The following is a 25,283-nucleotide window of genomic DNA, read 5'->3' as shown; positions in this document are numbered from 1 at the left end:
AATAATTTTATAATAATAAAAAAATAAATAAATGTATCATAAATTTTAGTAGTGTAAAAATGCCGGTTCTGGGACAAGCGTCATCAATGACGTCATCAAAAAAAATCAATGACGTCATCACCCCGCCCCCCGCCCCCTCTGACGTCATTAAAAAAAAAAAAAAAAAATTGACCTTTGACCCGAAAAAAAAAAAAAATTGACCTTTGACCCGAAAAAAAAAAAAAAAAAAAAAAAAATGTGCTTACTTCGGCATAAAAAAATGTACACGTGCTTGCTGACTTTGCATTAACCTTGTTTACTAGTTTGAAAGTCAACCGATAATGCATTTGCGTCAATTGGTGATAGCATTGTTATTTTCAAAGTTATCTCAATGATAATGATAGCCGATACATATAAATACCCGCCAAAAATTTAACGGATTCATACTACGTTTTGCTGTTACTGTTACGTTTTGCTGCTACTATTATATTATCATCTTTATCATCTTTATTTAAAGAGGTAAGTGAAATAATATTTAAATGTAAAATTATTCGCTTAAATATAATTCTATTTCATATTTATTTAATAATTATTTTTCCAGCCAATATTTAAATGTAAAATAATTCTGTTCCAGTTTATGTATTTAAAATCAATTCTTGTACATCTAGTTCATAAAATTAAAATAAATAGTAATGCAACTGTTTTCTTTGCAGATTAATTAAAATTAAATAATTCAAAACATATTGGTGCTAAGATTGGAAAACTGGCGTTTTGTATTGGATTATATCAATATTTTCGTCACCTTTATAAAACAGTAAGTTTTTTCTTAGAAGTAATATATTATTACATATTTTTTTATTATTTTTCTTATAAGTTATATATTATTACATATTTTTCGTTATTTTTGTTAGAGTACAATGAAAATATTTCTTTGTAGATGTCCGAAGAAATGTTTCCAGTAAATGATGCGCAATTAGAACAGGTTGTTTATGATGTTTTACAAGAAGATGATGAATTAGAGGGAACTCCTAATCAGCGGCTGCAGTTATTAATACCGCGAAGGTTGGTGTATGGGGAAGTCGACGACCAACAACATCATCCTTTATTAGATGACGGCAACGATAACCTCATAGCAGAGGCTGCTGCTGATGTTGAAAATAATGAAAGTGAAGAAAGCACAGTAGTAACAACATCATTCATCCTCGAAAACCGTGTTAGATTTACAAAGGCAAATATTATTTTTTTATTTGATAAAAAGAAATATATTTTTAGTTTTACAGAGAAACTAATAGGTCTTTCTTTCAATTTCAGTTTCATAATGAACAAGAGGCTTATTTTGGACTTAGGCGTTGTCTAAATGCAAAAGAAGAAGGAGAATATAAAATGAAAATAAATATTGAAAATATACCGATGAAAGAGGTAATCAACTGTGGAGTAATGATTTGTTCAACAAAAAATTCTTTATTAATAAAAGGTGGAGGATTTATGCACAAAATAAAAAATGGTTCTGTTCTACATAAAATGTTAAATAAAGGTTTTGCAAAATCGCAAAGGAAACCTGATAAAAATAGTTTTCCTATTAGACTTAGTGAAACAATTGCTTTAAACGATCGAGAAGCAATAACATGCCAATTTTGTAAAATAAATGTAATTAAATTTATTACTATTCCATGTGCACATCCAATATGTTTTAGATGTAAGTTATTATATTTTAAAAAAGTACCTGTCGAATGTAATTTATGTAATACTTTAATTATAGCATTGAATAAATGTTTCTAAGCTTAATTTAAATTGATTTATTATATTTTCCTTTTTGCAGTCGAATGAATCAGCGATTATAGAAGAAGGAGAATATATTATTTATCCATTTTCCAATAATATATCTAATATATTATTATGTATTGTGAAACATGAAGAAAATGAATTTGACGAAACCCAGGAGGGGGATATTGAAATAAATTCTTTATCAGAAGATGAGATAAAAGAAAAATATATTTGTCAAATTTGCTTTAGTAATTTAATAAAAGTAACTTTTGTTTTGTGTGGTCATTCCGTCTGCAAATTATGTAATGATCGTCTCGAAAGTAAACCTATAGTCGATGAAAAAAAATGTCCTTTCTGTAGAAGCCCAATACAATTAGTAATTGAAACAAAAGGTGGAAAAATAGTTTAAATAAAAAATTGAAATGACTGAAGCTATTACATGCTAGTTTTGTTTTAGTATTAAATAATTGTTTTTAATTCTTATGTTAGTTTAAGTAACACTTTAATTTTAGTATTTAATAAATGTCTTTAACGTTATAGTATATTATATTTCCTTTTTGCAACCAAATGAATCAGTTGTTGTAGAAGAAGTAATCAACAGTCATAGAAGAAGAATATAATTATTCATTCGTGAAAAAGGTATGTTAATAATTTATTGAAAGGAATTTTTTAATTTTTTGTTCCTAATATTTTCTGTTTCTAATATTTTTTTGTTTCTGTTTAAGATTGATGTCGCAGTTGCAAAAAGAGATTCTTAAGAGCTACTGTGAGAGGCTGAACATATTTAAAAAAGAACTAGAAGAAATTGAATTTGATATAAGACTATATGCTGTCAAAAGTGGAATCAGAAAAATAAATCTAGGAGATGTTTGTCCCGTTTGCGGCGCTCAGCAAAAGGATAAACACACTCCCATTCAGAATTATTAAAGAATGTGGATTAAATCGCTTCGATAATGATGGAATCGTTTCATGTAAGGAATGTAATTGGACTATAACCTCTGAAACTAATTTATTTCATTGCGGAATTGCACATAAAACATATGATGAAACTTGTAGTGTTGCTGAAGAATTATTCAATTGTTGTTTATTTTTTAAAGATAGCATAGTTTGTATTGACCTGATGATGAGTACTTTTAGTAATTGGCCAAGGCTTTTTCCAAAGGTTGAATTATTGTTGGAAGCAGGATTTTATTTCACCGGCGTGATGGATTCTGTGGCATGTATCGAATGTGGTCTTGAAATTTTTGAGTGGTTGGATAATGATAACCCGTTTAAGGAGCATCAAAAAGTTTCATATAATTGCAAAATGGTGAAAAATAAAATGAAAGGTGTGTTGTATTTTAGTAAACATTTTTATAAGTTTATCAGTAATATATAAGTATTTGTATAATTATTTTCTATTTGTTTGTTCTAGGTTAATTGCTGACGGAGTGTTGTGGAGAAATAATGGGTTCGTCTTCATCTGAAGAATATTTATCAATGATGGGAGAGAGTTCTTCCGACGAGACAGCTTGCGAATCTGAATCTGATATCACAAGCGATTCATGGATAATAGGATTTGTACCGGGAGGTCGAATAAAATCGATAAATCATTTAATAAATATTTTGAAGAAAACTTTCCCTTTATCAAGATTAGAAGTAATAAAGAAAGGAAAATATTTCGGTAATAAAACAGAAGTAGTAAAAATGAAAATACCGACAGTTATTGAATATGAATTTTTGCGAAACAAATTAATTGAGTGGGAATTTTATCTCGTTTATTATTTGTAAAATAATATGTTATCAAAACCAATGAATAAATAGATTTATAAATTGAAAAGAATTTTATTATTTTATCCTTATTTTTCACCTTAAATATATAAGTTAAAAACATCCAATTTAAATTTAGTTTATAATAAAATGATGAGTGTTAAACAAGGGATAGCAAGAGAGCTTCACAAGCAAGCTCGCAGAAATTTTTTGACAAGGTCTGTTGAACTTAAGGGTATAGACGATTTGTACCAAGCAGACTTAGTAGAGATGATACAATACTCAAGATTTAATAGGGGATATAAATATATTCTCACAATTATAAATTGTTTTTCAAAATTTGCTTTTGCTTTTCCATTGAAGAGTAAAAACGCAGATGAAGTTGTAATGGTCCTTAAACCCATATTTCATAAACATAAAATGAAGCATTTTCAAACCGATGATGGAAAAGAATGGTTTAATTCAAAATTGAGATCGTTATTACTAAAATTCAATATAAATCATTATTCAACTTTTTCCGATAAAAAGGCATCAATAGTGGAGCGGTTCAATAGAACTCTCAAGACTAATATGTGGCGTAAATTTACCGAACAGGGTGATTACCGATGGGTAAGTATATTGGATGAAATAATTGAAAAATATAACAATAGGGTGCATAGAACTACTGGTTTTAAACCTAAAGATGTTTCTTATAAAAACGAACGCGAAGTGTTGTTAAATATATTAAAGGTTGCAAAAAAACGTCATCAGCATACGACCACGATTAAATTTAATGTTGGTGATCAGGTAAGGATAAGTAAGTATAAAAAGATATTTGCGAAAGGATATCTTCCGAATTGGACTAATGAAGTTTTTACAATTTTCAAGATAAAACAAACACAACCTATAACGTACATTCTTAAAGATGGGAAAGGGGAAGTGTTAAAAGGAAGTTTCTATACGGAAGAACTTAGTAAAACCAAGTACGGCAACGTTTATTTGGTTGAAAAAGTATTAAAAAAACGCGGTGATAAATTATTAGTTCGCTGGTTGGGATTTGATAAGAAGGAGGACTCGTGGATAGATAAAAAGGATTTAATAAAATAAATTACACTTATGTAATTTATTCAGTAGCAGAGATGGATGCTGAAGAACAAGATCGGAAGCTAACAGTAATTAATTTTGACCGTTTAATAGGTGAGGTATCTGATTTAAATTCTATAAAAAGACATAGTCCTCTTCTTCCAGATAATATCAGATGCTTGGTTGTAGGTCCTTCAAATTCTGGTAAGACGAATGCAGTTTTCAATCTTTTATTTGACCCTAGCGGGTTAAGGTTCAGTAACATATATGTTTTTTCTAAATCATTGTACCAGCCTAAATACTTATTTTTAAAAAGTTTGTTGACTGATGTTGAAGGGATAGGTTACTATCCTTATAGTGATAACGATGTTATTGTGGCACCGGAAGAAACGGAACCGAATTCTATAATGATATTCGATGATGTAATATGCGAAAAACAAAATAACATAACAAAATATTTTACTATGGGACGGCATAATAACATTGATGTGTTTTATATGAGTCAAACATATAGTAAAATTCCTAAACAATTGGTCCGAGACAATGCGAATTTTCTCATGGTGTTTCGACAGGATGAAAGAAACCTGAGACATATATATCATGATCATGTTACACCGGATATATCATTTGAAAAGTTTAAAGAAATATGTAATGAGGCTTGGAACCGGATAAAAAATGGATTTTTAGTAATTGATAAGGAGAGAGATTTTGATAAAGGACGGTACAGATTTAATTTTGACATCTTTATCGGAAAGCCTGAAAAAAGCATACAAAAACGCGAAAGAGAGCTTGAAAAGAGCCTGAAAAAGCCTAAAAAAGCCTAAAAAAGCCTACAGGCTAGCGTGCACGCTTATGAAAAAGCCTAAAAAAGCCTACAGGCTAACGTGCGCGCTTATGAAAAAGCCTAAAAAAGCCTACAGGCTAACGTGCGCGCTTATGAAAAAGCCTAAAAAAGCCTACAGGCTAACGTGCGCGCTTATGAAAAAGCCTAAAAAAGCCTACAGGCTAACGTGCGCGCTTATGAAAAAGCCTAAAAAAGCCTACAGGCTAACGTGCGCGCTTATGAAAAAGCCTAAAAAAGCCTACAGGCTAACGTGCGCGCTTATGAATCAACTTTAAATACTTCAACATACTTAAAGAAAGATAGTGAGTGCATGCAGTCAGATTAAACATAAATGTCTACTATGGAGGATCGTGAGCGTGTCACCGCGGAGATCGCGGAGATCCGCAGGAGTATTAAAAGAAAACATGGCGAATTGGTAAGAGGAAGATTCGAGTCCGATTTAAGACTTCAACAAGATTTCAAACCGCTTACTGAACCTCTGATTAAGATAGCAGAACAGTTCGGTTCTGAAGAGAGAGAAATGGGAAAACGGATAAAAAAAGAAATAGATTCAAAAGAACGTTCACTACCGAAAATCTCAGCTGAAGAGTTGCGTGAAAAAGAGGAGCGAGATTACCGAGATTTTGAAAAGAGGTTTGATATGGGTTCTATATTCGATCAATTAACTGAAGAAGATAGGATGAAACATAGTAAACGTTCTTTAGCAAATGATGAACCAGAATCTGAAATAAAAAGGTCGACTGCAAAATTACATAATAAGATGGATACTTCTAGTCCATTTCCTTTTCAGCTAGCTCAACCATCTGATAGGGTAGATGATGAAATGACCGGTATGAGACGTCGACAAAAGGCTAAAAGATTTCTTTCTTATTCGGCTCACCATCGAGCTGAAAAAGCCGAAGAAACCGAACAGTCACCTAGGATCGAACAAGAAGAGACTTATGAATCTCAACCCAGCATAGTACAAATGTTGAATACACCCGAAGGGAAAATGCAAATGAGCATGTCTCTCAAGACAAGCATGCGAGAAGGGTTAGCGCAGGAATTTATGCTTGACGCCATCAGAGATGTAGAAAACAACATGGATAACGTTTACGGTGTTCATTTTGAAGGAAACGAACTGAAGATTGGAGATTCATTAATCGATTTCGATAAGGAAAGTAACATCCTGATAAGAGAAGTGAAGTATCCTGCAAGCCGAGGTTTGTTCGAATTACTTTTCTGGAAAAAACCGAAGTTATTCACTGAAGAAGATTTGGAAGAATATAGGAAAATTTTAATCGCAACAAATGCGCACAGAAGAAATAATTCCGCTCTGGAACGGGTAAAGACTAATTCGGGATTTAAGTATGTGGAAGTAATAAGCAAGCTTTTTCCACCGTTCACCTCGAAAAAACGAGGTGAAGGTTTAGTACCATCTGCAATGACTTTGAATGAAAACCATAAAGTCGATTACGTTTATTTTGATGATCCTAACGAAATCTGTGAGAGGCTAAAACTATTGATCGCGTCAAAAAAGGCAGGTAATACCGCACATGATAATGAAATTGTATCGATAGTCGAGGAATTAAAAGAACGAGGACTAATAAAAGGAGAAGGCGCACTGTAAGCAAGTCATTTGAGATCATGCCAGTCAACAGGTTAGGACAGACAGAATTTGGTTCAAGAATCCCGTTTGGGATTACTGAAGAGGGTGATATCGACGCCCGCGAAAAAAAGATTTGCAATCTAGCATCAGCGGAATATTATGATGATGCTGTTAACATGGACGATTGCATATATTTAATCGAGCAATATGCCTCTGATCACGATTTTTTAGCGTGTGAAGAACAAACACATTTTAAAGTGGTAGATTTCAAAGGAGCTCGTGCCAAAAACGCCGCTCATCCAGATGATGAAAACGATTTGGTGACCATGAGATATGTACGGTTCCTTATTCAACAGAAATTCGATGAGATCATCGCTAAAATAGAAAATATGATAGGAAAAGAAATAGAAAATCCTTTAAGAAGTAAAAATACTAATGACCCCATTGTTCGTCAGCGATTAGAGGAAAGTATTTCTCGATTGAAAAGCGAGGTTCAGAAAGATGCGGTAACTCAAACTGAAAAAGAATCTGATTTAAATACGGATGCATTGACCGAAGACTTTTAGTTGGGGATAAAATGAAGAGCACGAACAAGTGTAACGTTAGTTGTAAAACAGGAAACGGATTGATAAGTTCGATCGAAAGTCTACCGGGTAAAACTTTCGGTATTGCACGTAACGTAGTAGGAACAGTTCTCAATCGGGCTGTAGATCTTCTTCCTTTCGAGGCTCACATACCCGGTTACCAATATTGCGGACCCGGAACAAAACTAAAACAAAGATTGGAAAGAGGCGATCTTGGTATAAATCCACTCGATAAAGCTTGTAAGGCGCATGATATAGCGTATAGTATCTACAACGATTCTCGGCGAAGAGCACAAGCTGATAAAGAGTTAGCGGAAAGAGCTTGGCAAAGGGTATCCGCGCCCGATTCCAGCATTGCAGAGAAGGCTGCTGCGTGGGCTGTAACAAACGCTATGAAAATAAAGAGTAAATTCGGCGGAAGATTGAAGAAAGCTTCAGTCAGAGGTGTGCGAAAAAAAACTATAAGAAAAAAGGGGAAAGGTGCTTATCTTGAACCGTACCGATCTAAAACCGGATGCGGCGTAAAAAAACGCCGGTCTGCAGGTCGCAGTCGTCGTCGTCGTCGTCGTCGTCGTCGTCAAGGCAGAAAAAAGCATTAAATTTACTACGCAAACTCCCCATTCATCCTTTATCAGATGTGGAGTTAATACGGTTTGCGCGAAAAATTAATTTACCCCACTTCAGAGGTGTTTTCATGCGCGATACTTTACCAGCTAGAATAAATAAATTCGAATCGGGAATAGTGAACTTGGACAGTGTCCTCAATCCGGGTACGCATTGGGTTTGTTATAAAAAACGTAACGCGAACGTGTTTTATTTTGACAGTTACGGTAATTTACAGCCACCTAAAGAGCTAGTCCAATATCTTAAATCCAACAAAGAGAAAGTCAACATCCAGTATAATTTAGACCGCAGGCAGGATTTTAATTCAGTTGTTTGCGGGCATCTATGTTTAAAGTTTCTGATATGTTCTGCCTAAACGGAAAATCTTCTATACTGTCTGCAGATTTTTTCCCTCCGATAGAACTCGGCGATGCCGCGTGGGAAATCGGCCTGATTGATTTTATGTCATATAATAACATTCAAAATGTAGAAAAAGAAAAAAATAATATGTTTTATTACGGTTACCATGGCAGTAAATCGATAAAGCTTCCGCCGGGGATGTATGAGATTGATGATTTGAAAATTAAATTGAAACATGGGATGGGCAACTGCGATGAATCGAACGCGACTGACAATGATAAAGGTAAACAACGAAATCGCAATAAAAATGATGCAAAATGTTTGATTAAAATCTTAATCGAACCTACGACGATGCACTCGCGTTTATTTTGTACTGAAATAGTAGATTTTACAAAACCACATTCTATCCGTACTCTTTTGGGATTTGATGAAATGGTCCTACCAGCAAACTTCTGGCATACATCTCAGAAACCTGTTAGTATTTCATCTGTAAATGCAATACGTATAAGTTGTAACATCGCCCGCGGTTCATTTGTAGGCGGAGAAGAAGGTCATATCATTCACGAATTCTATCCCAGAGTTGGACGGGGATATAAGATAATTGAAGTACCGCACAGTGTCATTTATCTTCCGGTCAACACCAAGTCTATACGGAATATAACTGTGCACGTTTATAATCAAAATTCAGAACTGATAAGTTTCGGTGGTGAAGAAGTGACGGTGAGACTGCATTTAAGACGAAGAAACGATGGTGCTGATTTTTGTTGATAAAGCAGAATATAAATTCCCTCCCATAGTCCCGTTAACGACTAGTCAACCTGCGAAGCTTAAACGGCTAACACGAGAAAACGTACGATTTTTGGAATCTTTAGGTTTTAAAGTATTACAACAATGAGCGGACAGATAATAGACGTTGATACTGCGAACGCGGTATTTGATGAAAGCATTACGGGTAAAGAATTTCATACTCACTATCCTTATGCATCAACTACATTTAATAATAGTGATGAAATAAGAATTCCTGTCCAGCAACAGGATGTATACACGCTTCCGTGCGAAAGTTATTTACTCATCAACGGAACGTATAGTGATGCTAATGGAGTTTCAGATTCAACACTAAAACTATGCAACAATTTTGGCGCGTTTCTTTTCGATGAAATTCGTTATGAAATTGCAGGACAGGAGGTGGATAGGGTGAGAAATGTGGGGATAACTTCAACGATGAAAAATGCTCTATCACTGAGAAACTTCGAAAAAGATTCAATTTTTATGCATGGTTGGTCATCGGACGGTGTTGAAGATATCCAACCGGTCAACGGTGTATATATCGATGGTGAATCGGCAAAGTTTAAGGTATTACTTCCGCTGAAGATGCTCTTGGGCTTTTTTGAAGATTATAATAAGATACTGCTAAACGTTAAACAGGAACTTATTCTGCTTCGGGCTTCCACTAATAATAATGCTGTTGTCGTTCCAGCTGGAAAAACATTTACCTTCACAATAACGAAAATTAGTTGGAAAATACCATATGTTAACGTATCGGATGAAAAACGGTTATCACTTCTTAGACTGGTAGATAAGGATGAACCGATTTTGATGATGTTCCGAAAGTGGAACTTGTACGAATACCCAACTCTACCTATCAGTAAAGATGTAATTTGGACAGTTAAAACAACAACGCAGGTGGAAAAACCTCATTATGTTATCATTGGATTTCAAACATCAAGAAAAGGAGACGCAACAAAAAGAGCTTCGAATTTTGATACCATTTCACTTAATAACATACGCTTGTATCTGAATTCAGTATATTATCCTTATGAACACATTCAAGGAGATAGCATTATATTATACGAAATGTTTAAGAGTTTCTATAGATCTTATTATAACAGGAATTCAGCGGCTGCGTTAATTACCCCATCCAAGTACTATGCTATGCCATTAATCTTTATAGATTGTTCAAAACAAAACGATACTTTGAAAACTGGCGCGGTCGATATTAAAATCGAGATACAAACTTCTACCAACATTCCCGACAACACAACAGCCTATTGTTTGATGATAAGTGATTGCATAATGCAATATTCTCCTTTAACTGGCACAGTCAAAAACGTTTCCTAACCAGTTTAGTCTGTTAGTCGGTAAAGTCAACATGTCTGTCTTTATATCAGACTTTACTTTTTTTCGTTTACCCAACGCTGATGTCTACATTAAAGAATTAGTTTTAATTTCTTTGGATGGGCTCCGATTCGAGCAATATCTATTCAAGCCACCTTTTGACTACTATGATATTTCATCTCAAACTACAAGAGTTGCAATACAAAACTTTCAGAAACAAATCGGATTCAATTGGAATTCGGGTTTTATTGAACACTTGAGGTTATCAACCATTTTTGAAAATTTAGCACCAATGTGTACTATATATGTAAAGTGCAAAGAAAAGAAAAAAGTGTTAGAACAAATACTAAACAATAAACGGAATATAATAAAAGACCTTGACGGTTACGATTGTCCTCCGATCGATTTATTCGGTTCTTCAATAAATAAAGTATGCCCTTTTGGTGAAAAACATAATTGCGCTATGAAAAAGGCTATATGGTTACACATGTGGTGGAGTGAACAAAGTAAATTTTATTATATGTTGGAAACGGTGGGAAATGCTATAGAAAAAGCAAAAGAGTGTTATTTAAACAGTCCCGGACGTAACGTTCTACGTCACCTTCCTAAGCAGGTTATTATCGACCTTTACGGAAGGTATGTTCCGCCTAAAATTTATGAGGATCTACCCAACTACATGCAACAAGATCCAGACATCAAGATTCATCAACTGTTTCCTGAAGATGAAAAAGACTGGAGTGAAGAATAATAAATTTTAATTTGAAATAAAAATGTATTTAAAATTTAACATCAAATAAAATATGTATTTGTATTTTGATTATTAAAGAACAATAAATAACTTAAAAAAGAAATAGTTGTTTTTATTTTAGGTTTAATTATCCCTTCTCCTCTAAACAATAAGATTTTGGATTTAGATACATTCAAAGGAATAGATGCGATGTACCAGAGACCGAACGGAGAAATAGTATTAATTGAAAATCATAAATTGTTTATGTTCAATCTTAATACTCAACAGTTGGTCATAGGCTATCCTAGGAATGTATGTTCACACTTTAACATCGGTCATCCTTGTACGATTAATGGTATCGTAAATACATATACTGGAAAAACTTATGTGATTTATAATGAAGATTTTGTGGGGGAGATAAATGAATGTTCATTCACTGTTGCTCGAACAGATCTTGTATCCAATCTGTTTCCTGGAATACCGGCAGATATAGATGGGGTTACTCGTTTTAACAACGGACTACTTTATTTTTTAAGAATGGAAATTATTATGAGTATAATGAATTCTTCCAAAAAGTAATCAGATTTGGAACTAAAGATCATGAGCTTTTTGGTTTGCTATGTTACAGTAACAATATCTTAAAACAGTTCACTGAATTTATCAGTAAATTTCATGTTTATCCTAAAAAAGAAGTTTAAAAGGAATTGTGTGAATTTAGGATAAAGAAAGAATTATGGATAAGTTCATGTAAAAATTATATTTTTGATTGAAATTTGTAATCAAATTTTATTTAATAAATTAATTCAGAAAAATGTATTGTAACTTATTTTAATAAAAATAACTACCTTTTATCCTTTTTATAATTAGTTTTTAATGATAAAAAAGGTTGAAATAAAATAAAAACTGAAATAAACTTTGAAAAATTATTTATTTTTACAAAACATTTACTTTTGACTATAAAAAAATGCTGGATACATTTTATTAAATATAATAAAATACTAAATACATCTTTATTTAATATAATAAAATAATACATACATTAATTTAATTGAAACAATAAATATCTATTTAAAATATTAAATACATTTTAATTGATTATAATAAAATAAAACATACATTAATTTAATTGAATATAATAAAATAATAAATATATTTTAATTGAATATATTAAAATACTAAATACATTTTATATTGATTATAATAAAATAAAACATACATTAATTTAATTAAAACAATAAATATTTATTTAAAATATTATTGATAAAATTACCAATTTTTACTATATAATATAGAATTATATTGTTTACTAAATAAATAACTAAACCATTTATTCGATCTTTCTGTAAGAAAGTGAATCTTTACGGAATTATTATGTTTTTTATTAATTAAAATTGATACAATGTTATTGAGAGTTTCTGTTGTTAAAACAGAAAATATATAATTTTCTTCTTCATCATCAATATTTAAATTTTTAGTCAAATGAACACAAAGATAGTTATCAACCATTTCTTTAACTGAAAGATATGTAAGTGAGAAAAAATTATTTAGTAAACAATAATAACATATATTCGGATCGATTACATTCTTATAATTAAACCTGCTGTATACATTAACTTTAAAATCTAATTCATTTTCGTCTAGTATTAAAAATAAATGCCTTAATTCATCTGTAACCTCTATTAAGCCACTAGTTATTGCTTGAACCACACTTAATGTTGAACATGCTACTAATGAAAGCGGTTTGGTTACTCTAATGCTATAATAACAAGATTTTTTGTACATTTTTAACTGAAAAGAAAAAACAAAATTGAAAATAATTTAATGATTAAATAAACGTTTAAGTTCTAAAGGAATATCAACATGCCCCCAAGGTAAAGTTAATATGTTATTAACTGCAACACGTTTATCATCATAACTGCTTAATGCTAATTTGTTTACTGTCACAGTTTCAACTAAGTGTTTTTTTGATCGAATCAGTTTCATTTGAACATAAAGGTCTTTGCTATCGTCACTTGCTTTCAATAAACAGTTTCTGTAATGGTTGATATTTAATTTGTTTTTTACTACATTCTTTTTTATTCCTTTAGCTTTTTTCGTAATCCCCTTTGTAGTTGTAAAAGTATATAATTTTGCTCTTAATCCGATAAATTCTTTTATAGGAATGCCGTTACATTCATCCTTAAATTTACCTAAAACTTTTTTATTTTTAATTGAAAAAAGAGGATGTGAAACAGGAAAATCAGACGTATCAAAATACTCAATAAAACTTTCATCTTGTAAATCTTGGTAAAAATCATGAGTCTCTATTTCATAAAAAAAGCTATCGGTATCCATATAAAGAAGATTAATCTTAGATCTATATTTTTTCTTCATTATATTATAATGAAAATTATACATTAGTGTCTTACTAAGTTCTAACACTGATAGACCCACATACAGAGGTTTATCTAATTTTATTTTTTCTTTAGTACACTGAACTGCACAAAGATTTTCATTATATATTATTCTATCTTTAAATGTTGGTTTCGCGATAAGTTTCATCAACCTTTTTTCTGATGAAACCAATTCTAAATTAATACGTTTCCTAACGTTTTCCATACACTTCCCAAATACCGCATTATTCATTAATTTAAATAAGTCTTTTTCAAAATCATTTGTTGCCGATTGTCGATTTATAGTATTTAAATTTATATAGCTTTTTAACCAAGGAGATTGAATAAATTGCAGTATTTTATGTACTTTAGTTACTCTAAGTCCGTTACGAATAGCTTGTTTTAAATTAACATAATGACAAATATAATTATTTTTAGTTTTTAATGTTGTTACTAATTTTGTGTGAGATGAAAAAGGGGGAACTTCATTTATCGGAAGAAATGGAAGATCACTGTGTGTATTATGAAGAAATTCAGGATACTCTACGTCAACTTCAAAAATAAAACCAATTATACCATCATCTTTAAACGATAATATACTATCTGCTATTGATTGTTGAATTTCTTTTTCAACCCATCGAAAACTTTGTTTTGGTAGATGTTGGCTCATTGCCCAACCGTATAAGTTATTGGCATCTAGATATGCTAAATATGTGTGTGGTAATTTATTATCATATTCTTCAGGTATGTAAGGATTGTTTGCCTTCGCATACTTTTTAACACAAACCGATATTCCCCCTCTAATACCCCTTTCTAAAAACAAATAAATATCATAATCTGTGATTAATTCAAGTGAAACTCGCGTTTTATAAAGCATAGCATCAAATGAAAAACCAGGAAGTGTAAAGTAATATGCGCAATCTAAGCCATATTCTCTTAAACAAAGTAAACGAAAATTTTCAAATACATCAGCTAAAAGAAGAACATCACATTTTAAATAAAGATCACTATATTCACCTAAATTTTTTATATTGAAATGACTCCAAACAGTTTTAGCATGAATATAATCATTTTCATCAATATTTTCTCCTGTAAGCGAACTATAAAATTTCTCTTTAGGTGGTAATTGAGTATCTTCTAAAACTTCCCAGGAGCTAGTATACTCATAAGGATAAACTCCTTTTCGAGTTACAAGATGAAGTTCATCTTGTTTAAATGATTTTTTTAAATGAAAAAACTTTTCAGTGGGTAATGTTTTAACTAAATAATCTAAACTAAATGACATAAACCGGATTGAATCAACGAATGATGGACTTGAAACAAAATACAAACAGAAACTCATTGGAATATGGTGTTCCGTAGATACAGTAAAAGATTTTTCATTGTTGGGATAGCATGTTGAAACAGGTTTTAATATGCATTCAAAATCTGCATAACAAACAATTGGTACTGCAAACATATGATGAAAATTTTTAAATTTTAACATAGGAGGAAGACCGTTACAATCAACCTCAGGAAGAATAATTTTTGCTGGCGCATTTACTTTACATTTTTCTATATGTTCATTCATTTTTATAGTTGAATATTTATCGGTTTTATAAAATGTAAAACATCTTTTGCAAATAGTAATCCTATGGTTATTCTTGGTTAATTGGGAGCCAATCAATCTTTCAAAATTGGTTATATAACAATAATGAAAAACTTCATTGTTTGTTAAAAGTAGCAAATCAAAATGTTCATTGCGTTCTTGTAAACATACTTTTACTGGAAATATTATTCCTTTCTCATCAAATGAATATACATTTACAGAAACATTATTTTTTTCTTCAAAAATTTTTATCTCGCCTAATGGTGTGGGAAAAGTTATACCGTGAAAATCGAATTTATCTAAAAGAGTCTTATATCGCATATCTACTCTTTCACGATGAGTACCTTTTACAAAACGACAAAGAATAGACCATTTAAAACAAAATTCATCCTCATTCTTAATATTAATAACTGCATGCTTTTGTTGAAATTTACTTGGTAATGGAATATAACATGAACCTCTTAAAGGACGAAATTTATTTACTCTTACTAATATTCCATCTAAAGTAATAAGAGTCCATCCACTCTGTTTTCCTTCAAAACTAGCTTCCTCCTCAAGCAATTGTTCGGTTGCGTTCTGAATAGCATTATCTATATCATTTATACTGTATATGTCAAAATTATTAGTTTTAAATCCTACATCTTTTATATCACCTGTCATTGGCTTTTTATACGTTAATTCTATCAATATATTAAATTTTACAGAACCATAACGAGCTAATGATTCTGTTAATATTAAAACAATATGTTCACTAGCATTCTGCAACGCTAACCATACATCCGAACATACATCATTATCATTTTTATAATAATACGTTAAAAGATTACATGCAAATGCATTTTCAATTAGAGTAAACTCTCCCATACGCTGAACTGCTTCCAACCTAACTCTTTTATATTTATTGTCCATTTTCCTGTTTCAATCCTGCGAAAAAAATTTAAACAAAAAAGTTAATCAAGTAAACATTTAATTTTTTTGCTGTATAGGACTTACCTTTGCAACTGGTCTAACTACTTTTTTATACCCGTTTTCAGTTTTTAAATTATCACATGCTAGCGAAATAATATCATTAATTAATTCGAAGCGTTCATCATTTTCATTAATAACCATCTCCAATTTAGTTTTTACTCTTTTGTATCTATCCTTAAACGATAACCCTTCAATGTCATCTGTCTCAAACAACTCTAGCCTTACCAAATATTTACCTTTTTTTGCTGGTGTCCATGCTAAAAATTGTTTGTCATTTAATTTTATCTCAATTGATTGTGAATAAGTAAATGGTTCACGTTGCGGGATGGCCTCTTCGTTAAAAACGTCTTCAATTGTCCTTTTTCTATTACAAACCTTCATGTAATTCCAGATTTCATCTACATCAGATTTTAAAAATTGTGGCTTATCTGAATCACTCAATCCTTTCGCCCCTACAAGAATCTCACTACAGGGTAATGTTTTATGTAACACATCTAAAATACCCATTTGGTTATCATCATATGCGTGAGGTAACATTACCCTAGTTCTGAGTCCTTGTATATAAATTTTTAAAATCTGAAATATAGATTTTATTTTTATTGATGGATGCGCCATAACTTTCTCTTCAGCCCTACGTAATGCTTCTTGCCAGAGGGTGATAGAAATCAAACCATACGAATAAAATAGAATAATAATATCAATTAATGTTATTGAAAGTTCATCCGGTTCCATATTAATCAACCCACCAGCTGAAGAATGTTGTAAACCGGATGGACCCGGTCTAGCTTCATTTTCTGCAGGTTCGACAGCCTCCATACCTCGTAAGATGTTTGAAATTTCACCGTTGTTAACTAATTGTACTTCTTCTTCTTCCTCATCAGATATAATAATTCTTCTTGCTCGACTCATCTGTTTAAAAATGAATTCATTATTTAACGTTTTTAAAATAAAATTTCGTATATTTTTCGAATTTATAATTTGTTCAACCTCATCAATAAGTAACTTAAAAATATTTTTCGAAGAAATACAAAAACTAAGAGAAATGCAAACAGATACTGCAGCAAGTTCGCTAGGTAAAATATTATCAAAATCAACGCATATCAATTCATTTATAATAGCATGTGATAAATACATAATATTTCTTATACTGTACTGATTTATGATCTTACTCCTAATCACAATTTGAAGTATAAAACTATGTGGAGTAACAATTGCAATTTTCCATTGTAAACATTTCAAAATTTTTATCTCATAATTAAAAATATCATTTTTATTATATAATCCAGAAGTTAAACTAATTAAATCACTTACTAAAAAATAATTATACGCTTCAATATATTTTGAACTAATAAATAAACACACACAAGCTATTAACTTTAGTTCCGCACTTTCAATTTTTTCTTTTGATAAAAACTCATTTAAATAAATAATAGCATTTGTAGCTACACTAAAATATGAATCGTTTTTTAAACAAAGATCTCTTATCCAATTTTTAATATTAATTATACTTTCTATGTTTAAATTCTGATTAATGTTCAAATTAATTTTTGTAGTAAATGGTGATTGCTTTTTAATTAAACTTAAAAATACTCTATCCGATGTTAAATTTTCATCACACAATGCTATTACTTCATCTTGGAATGATTCTAAACAAAATAACATTTCTGAAAACATAAATTTATATTAAATGAATTAATTATTGAATTACTAAATTAGAATTTTTTTAAAAATATACAATCCCATCCCAACCCTCACCATGTAGTGGATGATATATTGCTGTAAATGGTATCGGGTTTTCTGTTATTATTACTACTGCAGTAGGAACTTCTATTCCCTCTTCATCATCAGAATCTATTGTCTCACCTACTACATCTACAAAATAGTCGGGAAACAATTGCTGGCAAACATCAAATAAGTCTCCTACTGCTAAAGATTCAAATGGAACTATACACCATTTAGTTTTACATTCATGTCCAATATTTTCACAATCACTACATACGTCGCTTTCATCAACCTCTTCTTCACTTTCATCAATCTCTTCATCAATGTCAAACATATTTTTAACAAAAAATTCATTTTTTTGTAAACACATTTTTAAAAACTATTTTATATTTATCTCTTTAAATGAAGATAACAAAGTAATTTTATTTAATCTGTAAAAAAAACAGTTGCATTACTATTTATTTTAATTTTGTGAACTAGATGTACAAGAATTGATTTTAATTTAAGCGAATAATTTTACATTTAAATATTATTTCACTTACCTCTTTAAATAAAGATGATAAAGATGATAATATAATAGTAGCAGCAAAACGTAACAGTAACAAGAGTATTAATTTTATTTAATCTGCAAAGAAAACAGTTGCATTACTATTTATTTTAATTTTATGAACTAGATGTACAAGAATTGATTTTAAATACATAAACTGGAACAGAATTATTTTACATTTAAATATTGGCTGGAAAAATAATTATTAAATAAATATGAAATAGAATTATATTTAAGCGAATAATTTTACATTTAAATATTATTTCACTTACCTCTTTAAATAAAGATGATAAAGATGATAATATAATAGTAGCAGCAAAACGTAACAGTAACAAGAGTATTAATTTTATTTAATCTGCAAAGAAAACAGTTGCATTACTATTTATTTTAATTTTATGAACTAGATGTACAAGAATTGATTTTAAATACATAAACTGGAACAGAATTATTTTACATTTAAATATTGGCTGGAAAAATAATTATTAAATAAATATGAAATAGAATTATATTTAAGCGAATAATTTTACATTTAAATATTATTTCACTTACCTCTTTAAATAAAGATGATAAAGATGATAATATAATAGTAGCAGCAAAACGTAACAGTAACAAGAGTATTAATTTTATTTAATCTGCAAAGAAAACAGTTGCATTACTATTTATTTTAATTTTATGAACTAGATGTACAAGAATTGATTTTAAATACATAAACTGGAACAGAATTATTTTACATTTAAATATTGGCTGGAAAAATAATTATTAAATAAATATGAAATAGAATTATATTTAAGCGAATAATTTTACATTTAAATATTCAAAACGTAACAGTAACAAGAGTATTAATTTTATTTAATCTGCAAAGAAAACAGTTGCATTACTATTTATTTTAATTTTATGAACTAGATGTACAAGAATTGATTTTAAATACATAAACTGGAACAGAATTATTTTACATTTAAATATTGGCTGGAAAAATAATTATTAAATAAATATGAAATAGAATTATATTTAAGCGAATAATTTTACATTTAAATATTATTTCACTTACCTCTTTAAATAAAGATGATAAAGATGATAATATAATAGTAGCAGCAAAACGTAACAGTAACAAGAGTATTAATTTTATTTAATCTGCAAAGAAAACAGTTGCATTACTATTTATTTTAATTTTATGAACTAGATGTACAAGAATTGATTTTAAATACATAAACTGGAACAGAATTATTTTACATTTAAATATTGGCTGGAAAAATAATTATTAAATAAATATGAAATAGAATTATATTTAAGCGAATAATTTTACATTTAAATATTATTTCACTTACCTCTTTAAATAAAGATGATAAAGATGATAATATAATAGTAGCAGCAAAACGTAACAGTAACAAGAGTATTAATTTTATTTAATCTGCAAAGAAAACAGTTGCATTACTATTTATTTTAATTTTATGAACTAGATGTACAAGAATTGATTTTAAATACATAAACTGGAACAGAATTATTTTACATTTAAATATTGGCTGGAAAAATAATTATTAAATAAATATGAAATAGAATTATATTTAAGCGAATAATTTTACATTTAAATATTATTTCACTTACCTCTTTAAATAAAGATGATAAAGATGATAATATAATAGTAGCAGCAAAACGTAACAGTAACAAGAGTATTAATTTTATTTAATCTGCAAAGAAAACAGTTGCATTACTATTTATTTTAATTTTATGAACTAGATGTACAAGAATTGATTTTAAATACATAAACTGGAACAGAATTATTTTACATTTAAATATTGGCTGGAAAAATAATTATTAAATAAATATGAAATAGAATTATATTTAAGCGAATAATTTTACATTTAAATATTATTTCACTTACCTCTTTAAATAAAGATGATAAAGATGATAATATAATAGTAGCAGCAAAACGTAACAGTAACAAGAGTATTAATTTTATTTAATCTGCAAAGAAAACAGTTGCATTACTATTTATTTTAATTTTATGAACTAGATGTACAAGAATTGATTTTAAATACATAAACTGGAACAGAATTATTTTACATTTAAATATTGGCTGGAAAAATAATTATTAAATAAATATGAAATAGAATTATATTTAAGCGAATAATTTTACATTTAAATATTATTTCACTTACCTCTTTAAATAAAGATGATAAAGATGATAATATAATAGTAGCAGCAAAACGTAACAGTAACAAGAGTATTAATTTTATTTAATCTGCAAAGAAAACAGTTGCATTACTATTTATTTTAATTTTATGAACTAGATGTACAAGAATTGATTTTAAATACATAAACTGGAACAGAATTATTTTACATTTAAATATTGGCTGGAAAAATAATTATTAAATAAATATGAAATAGAATTATATTTAAGCGAATAATTTTACATTTAAATATTATTTCACTTACCTCTTTAAATAAAGATGATAAAGATGATAATATAATAGTAGCAGCAAAACGTAACAGTAACAAGAGTATTAATTTTATTTAATCTGCAAAGAAAACAGTTGCATTACTATTTATTTTAATTTTATGAACTAGATGTACAAGAATTGATTTTAAATACATAAACTGGAACAGAATTATTTTACATTTAAATATTGGCTGGAAAAATAATTATTAAATAAATATGAAATAGAATTATATTTAAGCGAATAATTTTACATTTAAATATTCAAAACGTAACAGTAACAAGAGTATTAATTTTATTTAATCTGCAAAGAAAACAGTTGCATTACTATTTATTTTAATTTTATGAACTAGATGTACAAGAATTGATTTTAAATACATAAACTGGAACAGAATTATTTTACATTTAAATATTGGCTGGAAAAATAATTATTAAATAAATATGAAATAGAATTATATTTAAGCGAATAATTTTACATTTAAATATTATTTCACTTACCTCTTTAAATAAAGATGATAAAGATGATAATATAATAGTAGCAGCAAAACGTAACAGTAACAAGAGTATTAATTTTATTTAATCTGCAAAGAAAACAGTTGCATTACTATTTATTTTAATTTTATGAACTAGATGTACAAGAATTGATTTTAAATACATAAACTGGAACAGAATTATTTTACATTTAAATATTGGCTGGAAAAATAATTATTAAATAAATATGAAATAGAATTATATTTAAGCGAATAATTTTACATTTAAATATTATTTCACTTACCTCTTTAAATAAAGATGATAAAGATGATAATATAATAGTAGCAGCAAAACGTAACAGTAACAAGAGTATTAATTTTATTTAATCTGCAAAGAAAACAGTTGCATTACTATTTATTTTAATTTTATGAACTAGATGTACAAGAATTGATTTTAAATACATAAACTGGAACAGAATTATTTTACATTTAAATATTGGCTGGAAAAATAATTATTAAATAAATATGAAATAGAATTATATTTAAGCGAATAATTTTACATTTAAATATTATTTCACTTACCTCTTTAAATAAAGATGATAAAGATGATAATATAATAGTAGCAGCAAAACGTAACAGTAACAGCAAAACGTAGTATGAATCCGTTAAATTTTTGGCGGGTATTTATATGTATCGGCTATCATTATCATTGAGATAACTTTGAAAATAACAATGCTATCACCAATTGACGCAAATGCATTATCGGTTGACTTTCAAACTAGTAAACAAGGTTAATGCAAAGTCAGCAAGCACGTGTAAATTTTTTTATGCCGAAGTAAGCACATTTTTTTTTTTTTTTTTTTTTTTTTTTTGAAATTTTTTTGAAATTTTTTTTTTTTTTTTTTTTTTTTTTTGAAATTTTTTTTTTTTTTTTTGATGACGTCATTGATTTTTTTTTTTTTTTTTTTTTTTTTTTTTTTTTTTTTTTTTCGGGTCAAAGGTCAATTTTTTTTTTTTTTCGGGTCAAAGGTCAATTTTTTTTTTTTTTTTTTTTTTTTTTTTTTTTTTTTTTTTCGGGTCAAAGGTCAATTTTTTTTTTTTTTTTTTTTTTGTCTTTTTTTTTCGGGTCAAAGGTCAATTTTTTTTTTTTTTTTTTTTTTTTTTTTTTTTCGGGTCAAAGGTCAATTTTTTTTTTTTTTTTCGGGTCAAAGGTCAATTTTTTTTTTTTTTTTTTTTTTTTTTTTTCGGGTCAAAGGTCAATTTTTTTTTTTTTTTTTTGGGTCAAAGGTCAATTTTTTTTTTTTTTTTTTTTTTTTTAATGACGTCAGAGGGGGCGGGGGGCGGGGTGATGACGTCATTGATTTTTTTTGATGACGTCATTGATGACGCTTGTCCCAGAACCGGCATTTTTACACTACTAATTTTTAACCTTTTTATTCTGCCTCATCTTTATAAAAGTTATTTAGTATAAGGAACTCGAAAACAATCATGGATTAAATGTCAAAAAACCGTGTTAATATTACCGTGTTATTAATCTTATTATTAAAAGGCTTCTTTAAAACACCTATTTATCATTTAATTATATATTTACTTTGCATATTCATAATAATGTTAAATATACGATACGTGAGTTACAGAAAATACTATATGATTATTAGTCAAATATCGACACATTCTAGAATTTATTTTTTTCTCGAAGGGTTAAATTCTAACAAAGTTACAACTTATTGGATAATAACGAATAAATATTATTTTATTACAGTATTAAAACGTCATCATTCTTTGCAATTACGTACATTAAAAAGGGGGAAATTAGATGAATGAAATGTTAATTGAAAAATATCAGATCCTTGAAAGGAGCCGGCCTCCGTGGCGCGAGTAGTAGCGGCTCGGCCTTTCACCCGGAGGTCCTGGGTTCGAATCCCGGCATGGCATTTTTTACACACGCTACAAAACACTCATCTCATCCTCTGCGGAAAGAACTGCTTGACTGCAGACACGTAAGGTAAAAAAAAAAGATCCTTGTAAGGAGTTGAACCGGGAACCATTTAATCTAAAAAATTAGATTTAAATTTTGCTAAATAATTTAACTAGATAATCATAATATAATTAATAACATTTTATAATTTAATAGTTTTTCAGTGATGCTAAATGTGTATCATGATTAAATATTTACTCCGCTTACGTATATTCCTGACTGAAAGAAATATAAAAAAACAATTGGGATTTCACTCAACAAGGCACATCGAGTTTTCAACATGTAAAAACGGGATTTCAATTCATTTCTCAACCTACATAGTACAAATGGTTTATAACGATATTTAGAAAATTAAAAATGTCCTTGTGTTTATATTTATGAGTGTGCATCGTTTCTGAAAGGAATAATCACATATAAAAAAAGATAACAATAACCACCCTCTTTCCATAGTACAAAACAGAACTGTTTTGTATAAAACATCACAATAAGTTTGTCGTAACAAGAAAGGGCCCATTGCTTCCACTGCCATTTTTAATAAATTGCCCAATTACTTTTTAAAAATCCCACAAATTTATCTAAAATAAAATTAAAAGATTTTCTTTCATAAAAATAATATTATTCTGTCAGTAAATTTTAAATAATTTTATTGAAACAAATCTTAAAAACCCTAAATTTTCTGAATTTCTTCACCATATTCAAAAATATGTGCTCAAATAATTTCCATTAATGTCTTCTGAATTATGATTTATTTTGTAGTTATCTTTTATATTCGTTACCTTCACACATTTACCTTAATATTGTATCACGTGTTTCTATATTAAATAATAATTAATATGGACAACAGTCGAATCTATTTTGTATGTTAACTTCTTTTTTTATGAATTTGAATAAATAACTTATTATTCTATATATATTATTTTTATTCTTAGCCTATAATAATACATTATATATATATTATTTATTATATATTACCACATCAGGAATGGTTGTCCCATTAAAACGCAACCCAACCTTATATTGGTAGGTATTGAAATAATAAAAAGGCATGTGTAAATGTAAATGTAATTTTTATTATTACCATCCATTACCTTACATTTAAAGTAAATGTTGGAAGTGGCCGCCATCTTCTTGAATACAAGCTTCAATTATTTTTACAGCGTTTCGTGCAATTTTTTTCAAAGAGTGTGGCTGGATATTTAATACAGCTTGTTCAATATTGACTTTCAATCGTTCAAGTGTTCGTGGTTTGTTGCTGTAGGCTTTTTCTTTGAGGTAACCCCGTAGAAAAAAATCCGCCGCAGTCAAATCTGGAGATCTTGGTGACCACAAGCCTCGACCGATAACACGATTACCAAAGAATTCCTCGACGAAATCAGAAGTTGAACCTGCGTAGTGCGATGTCGCACCATCATGTTGTAGCCAGCAGTGTTTGCCTTCCTCTTCCAAGAGTGCAATGAACTGAGATAAAATATCCTGATATCGTTCTGCATTAATGGTGTACTCGAAAAAAATAGGACCGATTATTTTCTTCCGCGATATCGCGCACCACACGCCCAACTTCTGCGGGTGTAATTGTTTTTCGTGATAAACGTGTAGATTTTCAGCACTCCAAATTCTACTGTTTTGACTGTTTAAGTAGCCATCCAAATGAAACCGTGCTTCATCCGTGAAAATAAACAAATCCATAACATTAATTCCCTCACGCAGAAATCGACGGAACCGTTGACAATATTGTAGCCGTTTTTCTTTGTCGGGCTCAAGAAGTCGATGAACCGTTTGAATGCGATAAGGTCGTAATTGTAATCGTTTGGTCGCCCGATGAACAGTT

General features: G+C 29.3%; 4 protein-coding genes across 4 annotated transcripts; 3 read left to right on the top strand and 1 right to left on the bottom strand.

Moving 5' to 3' along the window:
* Nucleotides 1-234: 234 nt before the first annotated feature.
* On the top strand, nt 235-1,685 carry LOC142325849 (uncharacterized). The gene is made up of 2 exons (XM_075367870.1): nt 235-793; nt 917-1,685. The coding sequence occupies exon 2, from the start codon at nt 917-919 to the stop codon at nt 1,334-1,336; it is 420 nt and encodes a 139-aa protein (XP_075223985.1). The 5' UTR covers nt 235-793; the 3' UTR covers nt 1,337-1,685.
* A 607-nt stretch (nt 1,686-2,292) lies between these two features.
* Nucleotides 2,293-3,547, top strand: LOC142325848 (uncharacterized). The gene is made up of 2 exons (XM_075367869.1): nt 2,293-3,071; nt 3,158-3,547. The coding sequence occupies exons 1-2, from the start codon at nt 2,609-2,611 to the stop codon at nt 3,160-3,162; spliced, it is 468 nt and encodes a 155-aa protein (XP_075223984.1). The 5' UTR covers nt 2,293-2,608; the 3' UTR covers nt 3,163-3,547.
* Nucleotides 3,548-9,424: 5,877 nt separating this feature from the next.
* LOC142324771 (uncharacterized) lies at nt 9,425-10,651 on the top strand. The gene has a single exon (XM_075365744.1). The coding sequence runs from the start codon at nt 9,425-9,427 to the stop codon at nt 10,649-10,651; it is 1,227 nt and encodes a 408-aa protein (XP_075221859.1).
* Nucleotides 10,652-12,744: 2,093 nt separating this feature from the next.
* LOC142324765 (uncharacterized) lies at nt 12,745-16,244 on the bottom strand. Its single transcript, XM_075365733.1, has 2 exons — nt 15,617-16,244; nt 12,745-14,719 (listed from the first exon to the last, which is right to left on the bottom strand). The coding sequence occupies exons 1-2, from the start codon at nt 16,242-16,244 to the stop codon at nt 13,194-13,196; spliced, it is 2,154 nt and encodes a 717-aa protein (XP_075221848.1). The 3' UTR covers nt 12,745-13,193.
* Between the last annotated feature and the right edge of the window lie 9,039 nt (nt 16,245-25,283).

This window comes from Lycorma delicatula, chromosome 5 (genome assembly GCF_047948215.1).
Source record: "Lycorma delicatula isolate Av1 chromosome 5, ASM4794821v1, whole genome shotgun sequence".
NCBI lineage: Eukaryota > Metazoa > Arthropoda > Insecta > Hemiptera > Fulgoridae > Lycorma > Lycorma delicatula.
This window is presented reverse-complemented; position numbering and strand designations above follow the sequence as displayed.

What these genes read in the sequence shown, in the direction of transcription:
- LOC142324765 (XM_075365733.1), bottom strand. Translation starts at nt 16,244, where the DNA reads ATGGACAATAAATATAAAAGAGTTAGGTTGGAAGCAGTTCAGCGTATG. An exon ending in AGATAAATTCGATTTTCACG is followed by an intron (nt 14,720 to 15,616) that starts GTATAACTTTTC and finishes TTCTTCTTTTAG; the next exon opens with CTGATGTATTTGAAAATTTT.
- LOC142325848 (XM_075367869.1), top strand. Translation starts at nt 2,609, where the DNA reads ATGTTTGTCCCGTTTGCGGCGCTCAGCAAAAGGATAAACACACTCCCA.
- LOC142325849 (XM_075367870.1), top strand. Translation starts at nt 917, where the DNA reads ATGTCCGAAGAAATGTTTCCAGTAAATGATGCGCAATTAGAACAGGTT.
- LOC142324771 (XM_075365744.1), top strand. Translation starts at nt 9,425, where the DNA reads ATGAGCGGACAGATAATAGACGTTGATACTGCGAACGCGGTATTTGAT.